At 35.7% G+C, this 19,790-nt stretch overlaps 1 protein-coding gene and 1 pseudogene across 1 annotated transcript; both read right to left on the minus strand.

The window, feature by feature from the left end:
• Window positions 1-8,296: 8,296 nt before the first annotated feature.
• On the minus strand, window positions 8,297-11,227 carry LOC112489063 (probable disease resistance protein At4g27220). The gene is made up of 3 exons (XM_060815466.1): window positions 9,977-11,227; window positions 9,900-9,924; window positions 8,297-9,772 (listed from the first exon to the last, which is right to left on the minus strand). The coding sequence occupies exons 1-3, from the start codon at window positions 11,212-11,214 to the stop codon at window positions 8,390-8,392; spliced, it is 2,646 nt and encodes an 881-aa protein (XP_060671449.1). The 5' UTR covers window positions 11,215-11,227; the 3' UTR covers window positions 8,297-8,389.
• Window positions 11,228-13,504: 2,277 nt separating this feature from the next.
• LOC132803189 (probable disease resistance protein At4g27220) lies at window positions 13,505-16,483 on the minus strand (annotated as a pseudogene).
• Between the last annotated feature and the right edge of the window lie 3,307 nt (window positions 16,484-19,790).

Below are 19,790 nucleotides of genomic sequence, written 5' to 3' on the forward strand. Positions count from 1 at the left end.
TCGGATAAAGTGATACCTGGCTTGAATATGTTTAGATCTTTCATGAAACACCGGATTTATATGCAACTGGATTGCACTTTGACTATCTGAGTATAAAACAACCTCTTGATTAAGTGCTTTAAGTTCTGTCAACAGACCCTTAAGCCAAATAGCTTCTTTTGCAGCCTCTGTTGCTGCCATATACTCAGATTCAATTGTCGATAAAGCCACCACAGGTTGCAGCTGAGACTTCCAACTTATACAATTTCCACCCAAAGTGAACACATAAGAAGACATAGGTCTCGTTCTGCCCCTATCACCAGCATAGTCAGAATCCAAATACTCAATTAGCTCAACGTCACTTGAATTTCCTTTATAAATCAAACCTTCCTCACTGAGAGCTTTAAACATCGTAGAAGCCATTTTACTGCCTCCTAATTATCAAGGCCAGGATTAGCTATGTATCTACTCAAGACACTAATGGCATGAGCTAAATCTGGCCGAGTACAGATCATAACATACATCATTGATCCCACAACATTTGAATATGGTACAGCCACCATATCTTCCTTCTCTTGCTCGGTAGCTGGACATTGCTCACTTGACAACTTGAAATGTCCACCAAGCGGAACATTAGCTGGTTTTGCACCTTCCATGTAGAATTTGGACACCACTTTCTGAATGTAGGAAGATTGAGCTAGTTTCATCTGATACCTTGATCTATTTCTCTCAATTGCAATTCCCAGAATTTTCTTGGCTTGTCCAAGATCCTTCATGTCAAATTCAGACTTCAGTAAATTCTTCACAATATGTATAGATTTACCATTTGGACCTGCCAGCAGCATATCATCCACATATAATAAAAGATACACTGCCTTGTCTGTCATAGTATCCTTAAAATATAAACAGCTGTCAAAATTACTTCTCACAAAATCAGCTTTTACCACAAATGAATCAAACCTTTTATACCACTATCTTGGTGACTGCTTAAGTCTATACAATGATTTCTTAAGCAAACACACAAGATCTCCACCTTTTTCCTTAATTTCAAAACCTTCAGGCTGTCTCATGTGGATAGTTTCTTTTAATTCTCCATGAAGAAATGCAATCTTAACATCCATCTGTTCTAACTCCCAATCAAATTGAGTTACCAAAGCCAACATGACCCTAATGGTTATATACTTAACAACCAGTGAGAAAATTTAATTGTAGTCTATGCCTTCATCTTGAGTAAACCCCTTAGCCACTAATCTGGCTTTAAATCTCACTGGTTCAGACTTTGTCATTCCTTCCTTGACTCTGTAGATGCATTTACAATCTACAATTTTTTGGTTTGTAGGTGCTGGTACCAACTCCCAAGTCTCATTTTTAAGTAAAGATTCCATTTCTTCAACCATGGCTTCTTTCCGTTTTATAGTTTCCTTTGATTTCACAGCTTCCAAATAACTTCTTGGCTCATTATCTAAAAGATCTTGAAATGCCACTAAGGCAAAAGCTATGAAATCTGCATAGCTGTACTTCCTATTAGGCTTCACTTGCCTTTTTGCTGTATCTCCAATCACTAAGTATCCTGGTGAAGCTATATTTTTCCATCTTGGACTTGAGGATTTCTGCTTTGGTTGTTCATCTTCTGACTCTTCATCTGATTGGGCAGGTGTATCCTTTTCTGGTTCATTAACACTTGCAGGTTCAATGGTAGCTTCATCATATGGCTTATCACTTAGGTTTCATCCTCTTGACTCTCCATCTCAGGAAGTAAATAAAGACTCCTTGTTTCCAGCTTGTTACTCATCTCATTTCTTGCACTGTTAGTAACTTTACAAGGCATAGAAGTTTTATCAAATATCACATCTGTACTTATAATGACTTTATAACCCTGACTTTCTTTATCCCACAGTCTATAGCCCTTAACACCTGAAGGATAACCTAAGAAAACACATTTTATACTCCTAGGTTCAAGTTTTCCCTCAGCTTGATGTATATATACAGCACAGCCAAAAATTCTAAGCTTGCTATAATCAGGCTTTTCATCAAGCCACACATGTTCAGGGGATTTAAAATTTAAAACAGTAGATGGTGATAAATTTACCAAATGCATAGCTGTCATAACAGTCTCACCCCAAAACAATTTAGGGAAACCAGACGAAACAAGCATACATCTCACCTTATCAAGCAAAGTCCTATTCATCCTTTCAGCCACACCATTTTGCTTTGGTGTGTGCTGAACAAATTTATGTCTTAGTATACCATGAGACTTACAGAAATTATCAAATTCTCTATTACAAAATGGGTTCTCAAGGCTTTTACAGGTTTATTGGTTTGATTTTCAACAAGCAATTTCCATTATTTAAACCTAGTGAATGCTTCATCTTTGGTTTTCAGCAAGTTAACCCAAATTTTTTGAGAAAAATCATCAATTATTAACAAAAAATACCTATTACCACTTTATGTTTGTACCTTGGTAGGGCCCCACAAATCAACATGCACATATTCTAACATAGATTTAGCTCTACTTGTACTCAAGCTAAAGCTAAGCCTATGTTGTTTTCCCAAAATATAATTTTCACAAAATTCTAGCTTGCTGATTATGTTCTTGCCAAACGCATTCTGTTTATTCAAGTAGTACAAATCTTTTTCACTAATGTAACCCAATCTATTTTGCAACAAAATAGTTTTATCAATCGATGAACTAACAGAAGCATTACTAGAATCAGTCACTGTTTTACCAAGCAAAACATACAAACCATTCTTTTTCACATCTTTTATAACAGCAAGAGAACCCTTAGTCACTTTCATAGTACCATTTTCAGTTGTACAAGAAAAACCAGATTCATCTAACATGCCAAGAGAAATTAAATTCCTCTTCAAATCAGGGACATGTCTAACTGAAGTAAGAGTCTTAATGGTACCATCTAACAGTTGTAGTTGCACATTCCAATGCCAACTACTTGACATGACCAGTTGTTTCCTAGAAGGACTTGACCACCATCACACTTAGAATAAGAGTGGAAACAACTTAAATCAGGACACATATGAAAGGAACAACCTAAATCTAACACCTATTTAGATTTATCTTGACTGGAAGACACAACCAAGATCTCTGCAGGCTCTAAACCAGTATAAGCTACTGCTAAGTCACCTGTTTCTGGGCCTTTTTCTTTTTCATCTTTCTTTTTTTTTAAATAATTTTTAATAAAATGGCCCTCTCTCTTGCAGTAATAACACTTCCTGCCTCTTGTTCTAGATTTAGATCTAGGATGTTCTCTAGATTTACTCCTATGGTTATTGTGACCCCAATTTCAAGTGGTGCTCCTACCTTTTACTGTAAGTCCTTCCCCTTTAGACTCAGCTTTCAATTCTAAGTCTCAGGACCTAAGGGCACTTACTATAGTTTCTAAAGACAAACAATCTCTGCCATACTTAATGGCATTCTTTACTTCTCTATATGTTTCAAGCAAGGAGTTTAACAATATAACAGCATGATGTTCAGTATCAAACACAACATTACAATTTGCAAGACTCAGAATTAAACAATTAAAAGAATCAAGATTAGCATCAAACACAACATTACAATTTGCAAGACTCAGAATTAAACAATTAAAAGAATCAAGATTAGCATCTAAGTCCTTAGAGGTATCCATTTTAAAACCAAAAAATTGCTCAAGTAAAAGAATTCTATCTGGTAAACATCATCAACCTACCGCAACACATTGTCAGAAAGGTGAAGGATGATGGTGCTCATTGCAATTTCATCACTTTTCAGTTTCTTATCTTCAGTGACATCTGCTCCAAATGAATCATCGATTGCCCTGGCCACCTTCATCTGGACCAGCACAGCCCTCATCTTCTTGCACCAGAGCAAGAAGTCTCCCGTGCCATTGAAGACTTCAATCTCCAATTTCATAGACATCCTTGGAATTAGCCAAAACCAAGCACCTCTTCCAAGATTGTTAATCAAAACACTCACCCAGAATTGAAAATACCCAAATTCACCAAGAATCAAAAATTACCCAACTCACCGTGAATTGAACATACCCAATAGCTCTAATGCCACTGTTGGAAAATCAGAGAGCAAAAAAACTGAAAAACTAACTAATACAAACAACAACAAGATTTAGCGAGGTTCGGCCAAGATTGTCTACGTCCTTGTTGTTCCGGTGAGAGCTTCTGGTATTATTGAATAGCTGTTGTCACTGAAATCAACTACAGAATTTTAACTATGGAATCACTCAGATATTCACCAGCCAAAACCCCTGTTAACCCTTTTCTCTCTGTGTTCTCAACCAAGCTCACAAAGAACCTCATAAAAAAATCAATTACATACACAAAGAAGAACACGAGGGAATGAAACAGATTTCTTGGGGTTTTTCCCGCTTATGCAACTTTCTGGAAAATTTGATTTTTTTCTCTCTTTTTTCGTTGTGAAGGTAGGAAACCATATATATAACAAGTGTTGTCTCAAAACAACGTCACTCTACTTAAGATGTGAGGCAAAATAACCATTTTGCCATTCTTTGCTTCCAAAATAATGAAATGCACCGTTTTGACCACCAGAAACTTGAAAACACTCAAAACAGATTCTGCAGTTCTGCACCAGTTATGCAACACATAACAGCAGCATTACAAGGTGAATTTGAGGATTAATTCATCACACATTCCATGAAGGCTTCAAAAAAAATTGAAGAAAGCAGCATAGCATATTTGATCAAGGTTCCATATCATTAAACCCATGAGTGTACAAAACATAAAGTCCTAAACAACCAGAGTCCAGAGCTGGATCTTCAAAATCCAAGTCAAAAACTGAAAATAAAAATCAATAAAAAAAAAAAAAAAACAGCAAAAGAGGAAAAGAATCAAAGGAATATCGAGTTGGAGGTTCACTCACATTTGCCAAAGACCAGCACCTGTAGAAGCCTACAGAAGACCAGAAGATAAGAGAGATATAAACTGGAAATCTGACTTTGATGTGAATGCTGGAGAAGAGCAACGGCCAGCGAAGAATAAAAGAGGAGACAAAGACCACCAAATAAGAAGAAAAAAAAAACATATGGGTTTCCAGAATTGCTAATGAAAGCCACTAGTTTCCGAAGAAATCTTGGGTGCTTTGATCCTCTTCAGTTTCATGACTTTTTTTTTTTTTTTTTTGTTTTTTTTGTTTTTGGCTCTTCTTCAAAATCATGCTGAAAAATTTTAGACATTTTCTTTCTTCTTCATTGTGAACTACATAACCATGTGAGACGTTACACAGGAAAACTCGCAGGAAAGACAAATATAACAGGCTGTCCATTGAAGCACAACTTTGGACACCTGTCTGTATACATTTCTTTCAAAGAATTAAATGTTATTTCCCTGCTACAAAGTCTCATCAATTCTGGAAGAGAAAAAATGGAAAAAGTAGGACTTGGTTTGGAATATGGCTTCAAGGGTGGTTGAGTTTGGAATTATTATCCTTAACAAATAGAAATAGTTTCATTTTGGTTATGGACAAAAATGTACACGTTTATGTATGACTCTCCAAAGTAGCATTTCAAAGCTATTAATACCTGAGAGGTGGCTGGTAAAAACATGCCTTCAGAGTAAATTTGACATAGTGAATACAATTTCATCATGTAGAACTCAAACACAAACTTAAATGATGTCATCTTAAAATTTCAACCAAAGCAGAAGGAGAAAGAAATATCTGAGAGAAACATGCCCCCCTCAGTTAGCAATTAAATGATCAAACTGTAGTCGTTAAGTGGTTTCGCAGATCAAGTTATGAATTATAATATGGTGAAAAAAAGAGAAAAAAGAAATTGAGAGAAAAATTTAAAGATCATACATTGTATAAATAAGTAGAGCGACATTTTCTTAGATAGATTACCAATTTACCAAGCTTGTGCATCAAGATTCATATCCTGAACTATTGCAAGGGCACTTGCTCTTTTCTTTTCTTCCCCTATTTTCTGATAAACAAAGTCAACTTCCCTTTTTTTTTTTTTTTTTTTTTTTTTTCTACCTCTCTAGCAGCTTCTGGGCCTTGGGATATCCATCACTTTTAGCTTAATCAGATATCCATTTGTCCCAAACGAAATCATTAGCTTCTTGCATTTCTTACAAAAGGGCACTTGCTTTTTCTTGACCCCCTTTCTTTTAAACCTCTCAAGCAGCTTCTTGGCCCTTGGGATATCCACCTCTTTTAGCTTCTTCAAATATCCATTTGTCCCAAATGAAATCATTAGCTTCTTCTTACTTGAAGAAAGTGATCCAAGGCAAAGAAACTGCTTCCTTTTTGGAAGTGTTTTGTGGACTTGAATCAAGCAACTGAACCAGATTTGACATACTTTTATCATACTTTTTGACTTCTCTGCAATCATCTGGGAAAGTGGCATTGATCTTGAGATTGCTTGTACGGTCTGCTGGTGTTCAATCTAGCCTCAACCATCTTGATGCAGAGGCATGCACCATGTAGATGTATAGTACAGACTACTTATTTCGCAAAAACCAGAATGTAGTAGAAGTATGGCTCCAGAGCCAGATCTTCAAAATCTAAGTGATAAAAAATCCGAAAAAAGTAAAAGAAAGAAAAAAAGAATTAAATGCATAACATGTTGAGGACTTTGATATGAATGGTGGAGAAGAGTGTTGCTGCGGACGATCACCAGCAACCAGAAATCCCCTAGGAGCAGAAGCAAAAAAAAAAAATTCTCATCTTTAATGGTACTAGTCACCCTGGAATCTAAGCCTATATTTCCTAACATGACAGTGGTTACTCACATTGTAGAAGTCGTGGAAGACCACCAGAAGTGTGGCAGTCGTGGAAGACCACCAGATGAAGTAAATGAGAAGAAGACAGATAGGTTTCAGAGTTGCTGGAAGCTGCTTGCTTCCCAATAAACCGAGAAAAGAAGTATGCATGAGACAGGAGCTAGTAAATATGTTTGCTGCTTAATTCCTTAAGATCATTTATGAATTCTAGCCTAAGCTGTCTGCTGCTTGAAGTTCATCCTAAATCCTTTTCCCAAATGTTTATTATTTATCAATAACTAAAATTTCCTTCTATGGTGTGACTGGTTAAGAATATTTTCCTATTGTTGAGAAAACATGTGGAAGTTATAAGCCTTTCTAACTCAACCAGCCATATATAAATGTATTTTGGAGTGAGCCAAAAATTTCCTGAAAGCTATTTACATTAGTAGCATTTTAAGAATTCCCACCCTGTTTTTCTCTTAAAATGGCCCCTTTGGATATCCTTATCCTTGGACCGTGCCTTTTAGCTTGGGAAGCTGAATCGTAACCTGCCATGCATGTGTGTTGGGGAACAATTACTTACTGGTTGTAGTAGTATTGTTTTATGAGTGAATTAGTTTCTTTTATATAGCATTGTATCATTTTTATTGTTTAAAAACTTAATAATGGAAGGAGTTTATTATATCAGTATCACTTGGGACGAGGTCACATTGATGCAACAATGAAGGCAAACCTTTATGACTTGTTGGAGTAAAGAGCAGCATCTTGGAAATCTGACTTTGATTTGTTGTTCTGAAATGTTACCCACTGATGCAGCCTGTATTTTGTGATTCCCTTGTGGAGAGGAAGTGGTTATGTAACCATGTTTCTTCAAGGTACATAGCCTACATAAGACAATAAAAATTAAAATAAAATTATTTGCATGTCATATGTAGATTCAATCTTAATAGTTACAAGAAACTCAACAAAGAGTCTTGTTTGTAGACGTTATGTGGCAATTTAAAAGTGTAACCAATTAGAATCAAAACACCCTACATATTATACTGAAATATGACTTCAAGGGTGGTTGAGTTTGGAATTATTATCCTTAACAAATAGAAAGAATTTCATTTTGGTTATGGACAAAAATGTACACATATATGTATGACAAAAGGGCTCCCCAAAATAGCATTTCAAAGCTATTAATACCTGAGAGGTGGTTGGTCAAGCATGCCCTTTAGATTAAATTTGACATAGTGAATACAGTTTCATCATTAGAACTCAAACACAGTTAAATCATCTCATCTTAAAATTTCAACCAAAGCAGGAGGAGAAAGAAATAACTAAAAGAAACATGCTCTTATAGGACCGATCAAGCAGTAGAAGTAAGTGGTTTTGCACATTAAGTCATAATATGATGGACAGGAAAAAATTTGAAAGAAAAATTTAGAGATTGTACATTTTATAAATAAGTAGAGCAACATTTTTCAGATAGATTACCAATTTACCAAGCTTGTGCATCAAAGTTCATATCATGAACTAGTTTATTTCATATAAACAATGAAACAAAAACCAAAAAAAAAAAAAAAATCATTATACAAACGGCACTTGCTTTTTTCTTCCCCTTATTTTCTGATAAACAACTTCTCGATTTCCCTCTTTCCAAACTCTCAAGAAGCTTCTTGGACCTGGGACATCGATCTCAACAAGAGCTGGAATAGGCATGCGCTGGCTGTCCATTGAACGATAACTTGGGACATGAGTTTGTATAGATTTTAACCAGAGAATCAAAAATTATTTCCTTGTAACAAAATCTCTTCAATTCAGGAAGGCATAACAACCGGAGATTACTTAATTTGGGGAGAGCCAACATGATACTTGCAGAACTTATTGGTTCCTGCTGGTTTATGCAATCATCACTCTCATCTGATGCTTCTCCTATTATTTCCACCATCTGCTCACATTTTTCAACTGTCAATACTTCTAGGTGTTTGAGATTCGATAGCAATACAGGAGTGAACAACCTCTTTAATTTTGGACAGTCAAATATCTGAAGTCTTGTAAGAGAGGAAAACATTGCTGTTTGGAGTAGTAGTTTTGATGATGGTGATGCAGATTTAGATGCACCACATATCTCTCCTCCAATCAAAGCCCTCAACTTTGACAATCCAAACAGCCATAGTGATTGAAGACTTTGCAGGAGAGGAAGGCTACAGGAACAACAACAGACCATATGTTCCATCCCCTCACAAATATGAATTTCACAATCCCTTAACTGGGTTGCATTATTCAATGATGCAATATCACATAGGCTGGAGGCATCGTTGCATTTTCGAATATGCAGAAATTGAACATCTGTAGGGAGCACAAGTGAGTCTTCTCCACCTTTGCTTTTACTTATCTTGCATTCTTTTAAACATACAGCTCTATCATATGTTTTCATTAAAGAGCTATGGGATAAGAAATATTGTCCCACTTGAAGTAGGTAATTATTGGGGCCTCCATTATTCTCCCTCCATCTTACATATGCATTGAAGTCCTCCATATCATACAATTGCCCTTTTAATGTTTCAAGCTTTCTCAACTTCACCATCTCCACTCCTCTGACTTTCGATTTAGATGAGATTGTAATCACATTGTCAATTCCAAGGTATTGAAGACAGGATAGTTTGGCGAAAATGCAATCTGGTATCATTTTTATACCTGTTCCATCAAGGTTGAGATATCTTAGATTCAACAACATTTCCATGCCTTGGGGAACTTCTGTTATTCCTGTCAAACTAAGGTTCAGCCTTCTTAATACCTTGAGATTTGCTAAAGATGGTATGTGCTGCAATCTCATACAACCTTCAAGCCGTAATGCTGTTAGATTCACCAAGTCAGAAATTGATGTGGGTAGATTTTCAATATGCATATAAGACAAATCAAGAACACTGAGCTGAGGCATATAACTGAAAAAACAATCTGGAATGCTTCTTAAACAGTGATTATGATTTAGCATCAATGTTGAAAGTTTGGGACAATTTGGTGATACACTATCAGGAATATCTGATATATTGTTTTCCATCAATGAGACCTTTATAAAATTATTTGATCACTTTTCTTCTGCTGGTATCTCTTTTAATTGTTCTCCAGCTTTCACCAAAATAGGAGAATTTACCTTTGCAATTTTGATGGCCATGCTTCTTACCAAATCATGCATTTTCACATACCTTCTCCCATTGGCTTTCACTATACCTTCCAATAAGCAAACATTTTCGAGTTTATTCAATATAGCAAGGCCCTCAACTCTGCCTGCCTGCTCCTCATTCCATCAACCAGTCTCTCATCAATAAAATACTCTACTAATGTTTCTCTCTCAATTTCAAAGTCTTCAGGAAACAATGAGCAATATAAAAAACATTGTTTCACTTTTGGATCTTTCAGTCGATCATAACTGTATTTCAATACTTGAAATACCTCAGTGCTCATGTCATCATCATGCTCTACCACTGATTCATTCATCTTTCCAAGTGCATCACTCCATTCACTTATGTCTTCCACTTCCCTCATGCACCCTGCCATGGTAATAATCCCAAGAGGTAAACCAGAACATTTCTTTGCAAGTAACTTTGCAATTGGTTCAATTTCATGAGAAAGCGTTTCATGCCCAAGTTTCTCGGTAAATAACTCCCAAGCATCTTTTTCAGAAAGCGGCTGCACCTTGATATGCTCTTCGCAACCTATCTTTCGGCAAACCTCTGAGGATCGGCTAGTCAAAATCAACTTACATCCATTTCCGCCTGTTGGAATTCCCACCCTATCTAGTGGAAAATGTTGCCACACATCATCTAAGATGAGCACAAAGTTATTCATATTTCTTAAGTGCCATGCTAGTTGTGCAGCCCTTTTCCTCCCGTCATCATCATTTTCTAGTTCAAGCTTTATAGTTTTTGCAATGTCATTCTGTAGTTTATGAATCCTAAACTCCTGTGATGCTGTCACCCTAGAAACAGAGAAGTTTGGATGATCGAGAAGTTCATTGTGAATATCGATAAGCAAGGTTGTTTTTCCTACTCCCCCCATTCCATATATGCCAATTTTTGAGACATTATTGCTCCTCAAGCATTCCCATATCACATCCTTATGTTCCTGAAATGTTTGACCGATTAATTTTGTTGTTATGAACTTGACATGTTTGCTTCCATGTGCTTCAAGTGTAAGCCCTTCAGGAAATTGACCTTGCTGATCGAGTTCTGCCACTTGTTCTGTTAACATGCCCATTTTCCGTTCAAGTGGCAAATGTGAAAACCATCTTGTTTCTTGAATTTGTTGCTCCATCTGCTCAACTTGATTCTTTATGTTTCCAACATTTTTCAACCAGTTTTCAACTACTTTCCTTGGTTTTTTCAATGATAAGCCTTCTGCATGTTTGAGCTCTTCCTTGACAGCTTCTTCTCTGCTCCTTAAATGTTTGAGTTTTCTTTTTAATTTCTTCATCTTTTCATCAATGCCTTCATAATTTATTACACCTTCTACAATGCTCATCGCGGTTTCTATGTACTCCATACCTAACAAATAAATGAGACTATAATAAAGGTTTCATGCATCTAGAAAAATTAGATGCTCGCAATAATATTATACTGTTACAAAAAAACATAAAACATTATTTGGTTAACAATGTATACAAAACACTTGAATAAATAAAGCAACATGCCAAAATATTCTACATTTCTAATAGACCCATATGTTATGTGATTAAAATAGGCAAACAAATCATCTAAGCAAAAGCATCAGAAGCAATGCCAAGCAAGCATCCACCACAAGGAAATATGGCCACTGAACGGTATATAAATTTCATAAAATAAAAAACATTCTTGGATTCTAACGATAGTATAATTCAATAAAATGTTGCACTGTGGCAATAATAGGAGGAAACCCCGCTTCAAATATACCTATGCAAGATTAGAGAACATACCTGAACATGCTTGTCCACTGAACCAAATAGTAAAACAGATTCATAGAAGCATTTACCTTGGTTATCAGTGTGATTGGAGAGAGATGAGTGAAAAAGCTCCTTTTTCAATTCCTCATTTGATAGGGGGAAGTAGTTAGGTGTAAGTTTGGATACAAGAGTTAAAATTCCTAGTTGGGAACTGCAAAATCAAAGTTAACGATCCAAAGTTCCCAGCAAAACAACAAAAAGCGAGAATAGAAGAAATGAGCAAAGTAGTAGTTGGATTGGATTTGTTCCGATTATTTTTTTTTATTGGTAATTTTTTTATGTAATTGATAAAAACAATGAAACAAGAATTAAAATATACCCCCTTCCCGACACTTTTCTTCCCCCTATTTTCTGATAAACAAACTTCTCAATTTCCCTCTTTCCAACCTCTCAAGCAGCTTCTTGGCCCCTGAGATATCCGTCTCTAAGCTTCTTCGCGTATCCAATTGCTGCATACAAAATTATCAGTTTCTTGCATTTCTTGCTTGAAGAAATTGACTTAAGGCAGAAAACTGCGTACTATTTGGCAGTGTTCTGTGGACTGGATGACGCAACTGAACCAAATTTGGCACACTTTCTCATTTGTTTTGACTTCTCTGCAATTATGCACGTCAACAAGCTAATAGGTCTTGCAGTGTTTCGACTTAATTAGCTTTAGTCTCCGACTAGCTGCAAAGCCTACAAATTGCTGATGCGGTGCCTTGTGCTCCAAGTTATCCAGACCTGAGAACATGGATCTAATGCAGTAGAAATCGAAGAACAAGCAGAACTTCCATTTGGAACATAACCAACCAAGTTTCTTAACGTACCAACCAGATTCTTGAGGCAATGAACCACTGAGATATGCTAATAGGCTTCGATTTCCTATCTGGGCCTCCTTCCCAGATAACAGACCTTTGTAGATTGTTGCTGCTGGTACTAAGATGCTGCCACTTAACATTTTTCGTGTAATATTTTTTTCAATAAAATATGTTCAAGGTTAGAAGGTTTTTTGTTGATTAAACTTACTCCATCAAACATAATTAGATTTAAAACAATTTAATAAACTTATTGAATATATTTCATTGTTTGAATAGAATATTGAAAAACTATCTATTTCTACCATGAAAAGGTAACTCATTTTTTTATATTGTAGGTATATTTAGCTTTGGTTGGTAGAACATGTTTGTATCGTTCGCTTAATATACTCAACATGCAGTTTAGTATTGTTTAACTGAAGTGCTGAACATTTAAACAAGTTTTAGTAACCATGCAAATAAAAACTAAAAGGGATATATATATATATATATATATGTGTGTGTGTGTGTGTGTGTTTTATAAATTTTATATAAAAAAGCAGTGAAAAAAAAAAATTGCCACTGTTATCCACTCTTCTAAGTTCTACCCAGCCAAAGCTAGCTTTGGTTATTTTGTCGGATATTTCACATATTGAATAAAGATCATTTTTATTCCCCCAAAAAAAAAAAAGGAAAGGATTAGAACGTAAGCATTGTCCTCTTTTTGAAGGGTCATAACATTTATTAATAGTCACCCTTATAATTTAAGACTATATATATTCCCAATGTATCATGACAATAAGTGTTTAGTAACCAAAGCTAAAATCCATAGTATCACTGAACGCAGATATGCTTATAAAGATTAGTCAATAAAAATGAACACAACTAGAATCGTAGAAAAACTAAATTAGATATAAATTGTACACAGAGTGGAATATATCTATTACTTCAAACGAAAGGAATACTTATTTCTCTGCCAAGGAAACTTGAAACTGCATTTATTCTCTAAGGATACCAGAAGAAAAATAGAAATAGAAAACAAGATATTATAAAAAATTCAAACATTGGTCCAAGTGATTGCTAAGAAACGGACACCACTCATTCCTAAAAGACCAGAAGATGCTATTAGTACCAGAGCAACAAGATGACTAATCCTCGAGAAGGACAACATCTGAGGAAGATTAAAAAAGGAATCACAGACCACAAAATGTGAAGAAAGGTTGGGTCTCCGACCACCCACCATCTTAAAAGTCATGCTGAACTATGCAAATTATCAAAACCACAAGCTTACTTCAGAAACCTGCATATTTTGCCTTGCATTTGGTGGTCTGTGACTCCTTTTTTTTAAACATCCTCAGATGTTGCTATTCTTAAAAGTCATGCTGAACTATTCGAGAATTGAGGACATGATAATCTGTCTTACTCGTGTCAGATTCAACATGTTGTCCATTGAAAGACAGCATTGGACATCCCTTCGTATAAATTACGTTTAGAGAATCAAAAACTACTTCCCTGCTACAAAATCTTTTCAATTCTGGAAGGCAAACCAACCGGAGATGACTTAACTTGGGGATAGAGAATATGATACTTGTACTTACCGGTTCCTGATTTTCATCATCATCTAATGCGTCTCCTATCATTTCCACTATTTCCTCACAATCTTCAACTCTCAATGCTTGTAAGTGTTTAAGATGAGATAGGAAAACAGGCCTGAACAGCCTCTTTATTTTTGGACATCCAATTATCACAAATTCTTTAAGTGAGGAAATATGGTAGTTTGGAATAGATGTGATGATGCAAATGCACAACATATCTCTCTCCCAATCAAAGCGCTCAGTTCTGACAGATATTCAAGGCGTAAATTCAAGACTTTGAACAAGAGGAAGGCTGCAAGAACAAGAACAGATCACATGTTTCATCCCATGAAAGCTATCAATATAACACGTGCTCAACTTGGTTGCAGTCTTCAATGAGGCAATATCACATAGATTGCTGAAATCATCGCAATGTTCAATGTAGAGAGTTTGAACATCTTTAGGAAGCACAAGTGAGTCTTCTCCAGCCTTGCTTTTACTTATATTGCATTCCTTTAAACATACAGCTCTGTCATAATTTAGGACTAAAGGGGTAGAAAGCACAGATATGAAGTACAGTCCAACCAGAAGTAGGTAATTATTGGGGCCTCCAATATTCTCCCTGCATCTTGCAAACGTATTAAAGTCATCAATACTATAAAACTTCCCTTTAAAAGTCTCAAGCTTTCTCAACTTCACTGTGTCCTCTCCTCTCACTGTTGATGTACATGACCAAGACTTGAGAATTGCAAGATATTGAAGACAGTATAGTTTAGGTAAAATCCCATCTGGTATCATTTTTATATTCGTTCGTTCAAGATCAAGATACCTCAGATTCAACAACATTTCCAAACCTTGGGGTACTTCTGCTATACTTGTACGGCTAAGGTTCAGCCTCCTTAATGCTTTGACGTTTGCTAAAGATGGTACAAACTCCAATGCCATACAACCATTAAGCAATAATGCAGTTAGATTCACTAAGCCAGAAATCGACATGGGCAGAATTTCAATATCTGTGAAAGACAAATCAAGAACACTAAGCTGAAGCATATGCCTGAAAAAACAATCTGAAATGTTTCTTAGTTCTATGTTATTATTGAGCATCAGTGTTGAAAGTTTACGACACTTTGGTGATACAACAGATGGAATATATGATATATCATTATTCATCAAAGAAACCTTTGTAAGATCCTCAGCCCACTTTTCTTCCCTAGGTATCTCTTTTAACTGTGCTCCTCATTCCATCAACCAACCTCTCCTCAATAAAATGCTCGATTAACATTTCTCTAGGAATTTTATAGTCTTCTGGGAACAATGAGCAATGTAAAAAGCATTGTTGCACTGTTGGATTTTTTAACATATCATAACTCTATTTCAATACCTGAAAAACCTCAATTCCCATGTCATCATCATGTTCCACTATTGATCCTTTCATTCTTTCCAATGTATCATTCCACTCAGTTATGTCTTCCACATCCCTCATGCATCCTGCCATGGTAATAATCCCAAGAGGTAAACCAGAACATTTTTTTGCAAGTGGCTTTGCAATAGGTTCAATTTGAGGAGCAAATGTTCTATCATGCCCAAGTTTCCCAGTAAATAATTCCCATGCTTCTTTCTCAGTTATCGGCTCCACTTTGATGTATTCTTCGCAACCTATCTTTCTACAAACCTCCAAGGATCTACTTGCTATAATCAACTTGCATCAATTTCCACTGTTAGGAAGTCGCACCCTATGTAGTGGTAAATGCTGCCATACATCATCTAAGATGAGTACAAAGTTATTCAATTTCCTCAGGCCCCCTGCTAACTTTGCAGCCCTTCTTCTCTCATCATCATCATTTCCCAAATCAAGTCCAATAGTTTTTGCAATGTCACCCCGCAATTTATGAATCCTAAAATTCTGTGATACAGTCACCCAAGAAATAGAGGTAGGATGATTACAAAGTTGATTGTGAATGTGTGTAACCAAGGTTGTTTTCCCAACTCTCTCCATTCCGTATATGCCAATTTTTGAGACTTTATCACTCAAGTATTCCAATATCACATTCTTATTTTTCTGAAATGTTTGACCAACTAATTTTCTGGTTATTAACTCAGTTCCTTCGTTTCTATGTGATTGAAGTGTAAGACCCTCAGGAAATTGACCTTGCTGAATCAGTTCTGTTACTTGTTCTGTTAATCTGCCCCTTTTTTGTTGTAGTTGCAAAAGTGAATACCATTTTCTCTCTCGAACTTGTTGTTCCATCTGCTCAACTTGATTATTTATCTTTTCAACATTTGTCAACCAATTTTCTACTACTTTCCTTGGTTTTCTCAATGCTAAGCGCTCTGCATATTTGAGCTCTTCCTCGACGTCTTCTTCTCTACTCTTTAAAAATTCAGAATTCCTTTTCAATTTATCCATCTCTTCATCAATGTTCATTATATTGCTTATGTACTCCATACCTAACTAAATAAGTTACATATAGATTAATATACTTGAAGATAAACCAAAATATTCTACAATTCCATCAGCCGAATTATTTATGTGATTCAAATTGGCAAATTTTTATTTCAAACAAAATCACTAATTAGAAAAAGGAACTGATCATGACCAATCAAACACCAACCGAACAAAAAACATCCTTTGTTCATATTGATAATATAATTCAACCAAATATGGACATCCTATCACTTGTTGCAATAATAGGAGGAAACCCCATTTTAAATATTCTTATTAAAGCTAGGAGAACCTACCTGAACAAGTTCAACCAGCGAAGAAAGTAATAAAGAAGAATCATAGAAGCATATACCTTGGTTATCAATGTGATTACAGAAGGATGAATGAAACAGCTCCTTTCTGAATTCCTGATCGGATGGAGAAGTAATTAAGACTATATTGAGATCGAAGAGCTGAAATCCCTAATTGGGAAGTCAGAAGTCTAAAGTCAAACAAACAAGGTGAAGTTATCAGATAAAACAAAGAGGAAGAAAAGAAGAAATAGGCAAAGTAGAAGTTGGATTAGGTTCGTTCACATTAAATCTTTCTGGTTGAATGTTTAAAGTAGACAAGCCTACATAAGACAAATAAGGATGAAACAAAAATCAAGCTCATATTTCTTTTTTTAATCTTAATTCTTATAACAAGAAACTTATACACAGACTTGTAGACATTGTGTTGCAGTTTAAAGTAATACTCATTAGAAATAAAACTCTTTGGTGATTATATTGAAATACGACCTACTACATAGAGTTCATTTTATAATATGAAAATATAAAAGGGATGCTGTTGAAAACTTACTTCGGGTGGTTGAGTTTCAACTTTTGAATTACATCAAAGCTTTAAGTAACGGAGAGAAAGATGTCCCCTCAAGGGAAAATCAAACTGCAAAAGTTGAGTTGTTTTGAAGATCAAGTTATAATAAGATAGAAACAGAAAAACTAAGAGAAACATGCAAAAATTGTACATTTATCAGAGTTCATATCATGAACTACACTTAATATAGACAATGAAACAGTTAGAAAAAAAAAAAAAAAAATCTTCCATTAAACAAAAGGGAACTGCATTTTCTTCCCCCTGTTTCCTGATAAACTAACTTCTCAACTTCCCTTCTCCAACCTCTCAAGCAGCTTCTTGGCCCCTGGGATTTCAATCTTTGCTTGCCCCTTAGATATCCAATTGCTCCATATGAAATCATCAGCTTCTTTCATTTCTTACTTGAAGAAAGTGATACAAGGAAGAAAACTCCATACTTGTTAGTGTGTTAAGCGGCCTTGGATCAAGTAAATGAACCAGATTTGGCACACTTTTTTCATCCCTTTTGACTTCTCTGCAATTCTGTGAAAGTTTCACCAAGCTCGAGATTTCCTGCACAGCCAACTCTTTGGCGTTGTTTTATAGTTGATGCCGCAGGATGTGTTGCACCAAGTGATCCGGATTTAAGAACATGAATCAAATGCAATGGGAATCCAAGGACCTTATAAGCAATGGACAACCCTCTGTAATAACTTGAGAATCAAAAACCACTTCCTTACTACAAAGCCTCTACAACTATGGAAGGGAAACCAACCAGAGAGGTGTTAGTCTGGGGAGAGCCAATATGACACTCCTACTATCTGGTTCCCGGTTGTCATCTTCTTCCTCTTCCTCTTCCTCCTCCTCTTCCTCTTCTTCTCCCTCTTCTTCTTCCTCTTCCACTTCCTCTTCCTGGTTTTCATCCTCTTCACTCTCATCTTCATCTTCGTCTTCCTCTTTCTCTGATCCTTCTCCCATTATTTCCATCATCTGCTTACAATATTCAACTTTTAATAAATACTTCAAGGTGTTTAAGATGCAACATCAAACCAGGGTAAACAACCTCTTTATTGTTGGACATTGAGTTATTTCAAATTCTTATAGAAAGGAAAACATGGTAGTTTGGAGGAGTTTTGTCGATGCATGTCCACAACATAGCTCTCTCCCAATTAAAGCAATCAACTCCAACAAATATTGCACCTGTAGTGATTCAAGACTTTGAATAAGAGGAAGGTTGCTAGAACATTGACAAGAACAAAGCACATGTTTCACTCCATTACAGTAACCGATGAAACACTTGCTCAACTGTTTTGCATTCTTCAATGATGCAATGTCACATAGACAACTTACATCATCATGACGTTGAAATGCAGTGAATGAACATCTCTAGGGAGCACAAGTGAGTCTTCTCCAGCTTTGCTTCTACTTATTTTGTACGACATCTTCTTCTTTACTCTCTAAACGTTCAGATTTTCATTTCAATTTGTCCATCCCTTCATCAATGTTCTCAAAATTTCTTACACCTTGTATAATGGACCTTATATTCCCTACGTACTCCATACCCAAAAAAATAAGTACATGTAGTAAATATACTTTAAGTCATAAAGCATCAGACCAAAATATTCTACAATATGTTAAGAGATTAAAGTAGGCAAATGTTTTAACTCAAATAATAGACAAATTACACAAATCAAACTGATCAAGCAAAAGCATCACAACGTAGGCCAATCAAACATCCACCACATAATGATAGTATAATTCAAACAAATGTTGTCGTATGGCAATAATAGGAGAAAACACACTTCAAAGAGGAAGTAGAGAAGAAAGTATACTCAAGATAAGGCTACCTACCTGAACAAGCTTGTGCAGTAGACCAAGTAATAAAATCATATATAGAAGCATTTACCTCGGTTGTCAATGTGGTTACAGATGGATGAATGAAAAAGCTTCTTTCTGAATTCCTGATCTGATGGGGAAGTAATTAGGTTTGGGTTTAGATACAAGAGCTAAAATTCCCAGTTGGGAAATCAAAAGTCAAAGTCAACAACCAAGGTAAGTTTCTCAGCAAAATCAAAGAGCAAGTAGAGAAGAAAGTAGGAGTTGGATTTGTTGACTGACATGACTCTGAAGCTGCTAACAGAATGCAGGAATCAATTTTGATCTGGGCTATACTTTAGGCAATAAAATGGTCAAACTAACTATGACCTTTTCTTCATTCTATTTTTTAGTACTTAACAGTATGCCTTATATGTAGCAGATTTTTCTACAATTTAGTTTCCACTATACTGTATAAATAGATGCTTTGCTATTCAATAAAATATATATATATGAACAAAAGCCTCAAATTATCTTGTTCTTGTTATCTTTGCATTTTTAATATCTAACAAATTGATATTAGAGCTGTTTCTTGAGGGACCTGTGAGATTGAGTGAACCCAAACACAATTCCTAAACACTTATCATCTATCCCTGCACAAACATAAAAACCTACAA

Source organism: Ziziphus jujuba, chromosome 3 (genome assembly GCF_031755915.1).
Source record: "Ziziphus jujuba cultivar Dongzao chromosome 3, ASM3175591v1".
Lineage (NCBI taxonomy): Eukaryota > Viridiplantae > Streptophyta > Magnoliopsida > Rosales > Rhamnaceae > Ziziphus > Ziziphus jujuba.

Coding starts and splice junctions, on each gene's coding strand:
- LOC112489063 (XM_060815466.1), bottom strand. CDS start 11,214: ATGAGCATTGTAGAAGGTGTAATAAATTATGAAGGCATTGATGAAAAG. Junction 9,925..9,976: donor ATGAGGAGCAGGCAGGCAGA/GTTGAGGGCCTT, acceptor GCTTATTGGAAG/GTATAGTGAAAGCCAATGGG. Junction 9,773..9,899: donor GTGAAAGCCAATGGGAGAAG/GTATGTGAAAAT, acceptor TGATCAAATAAT/TTTATAAAGGTCTCATTGAT.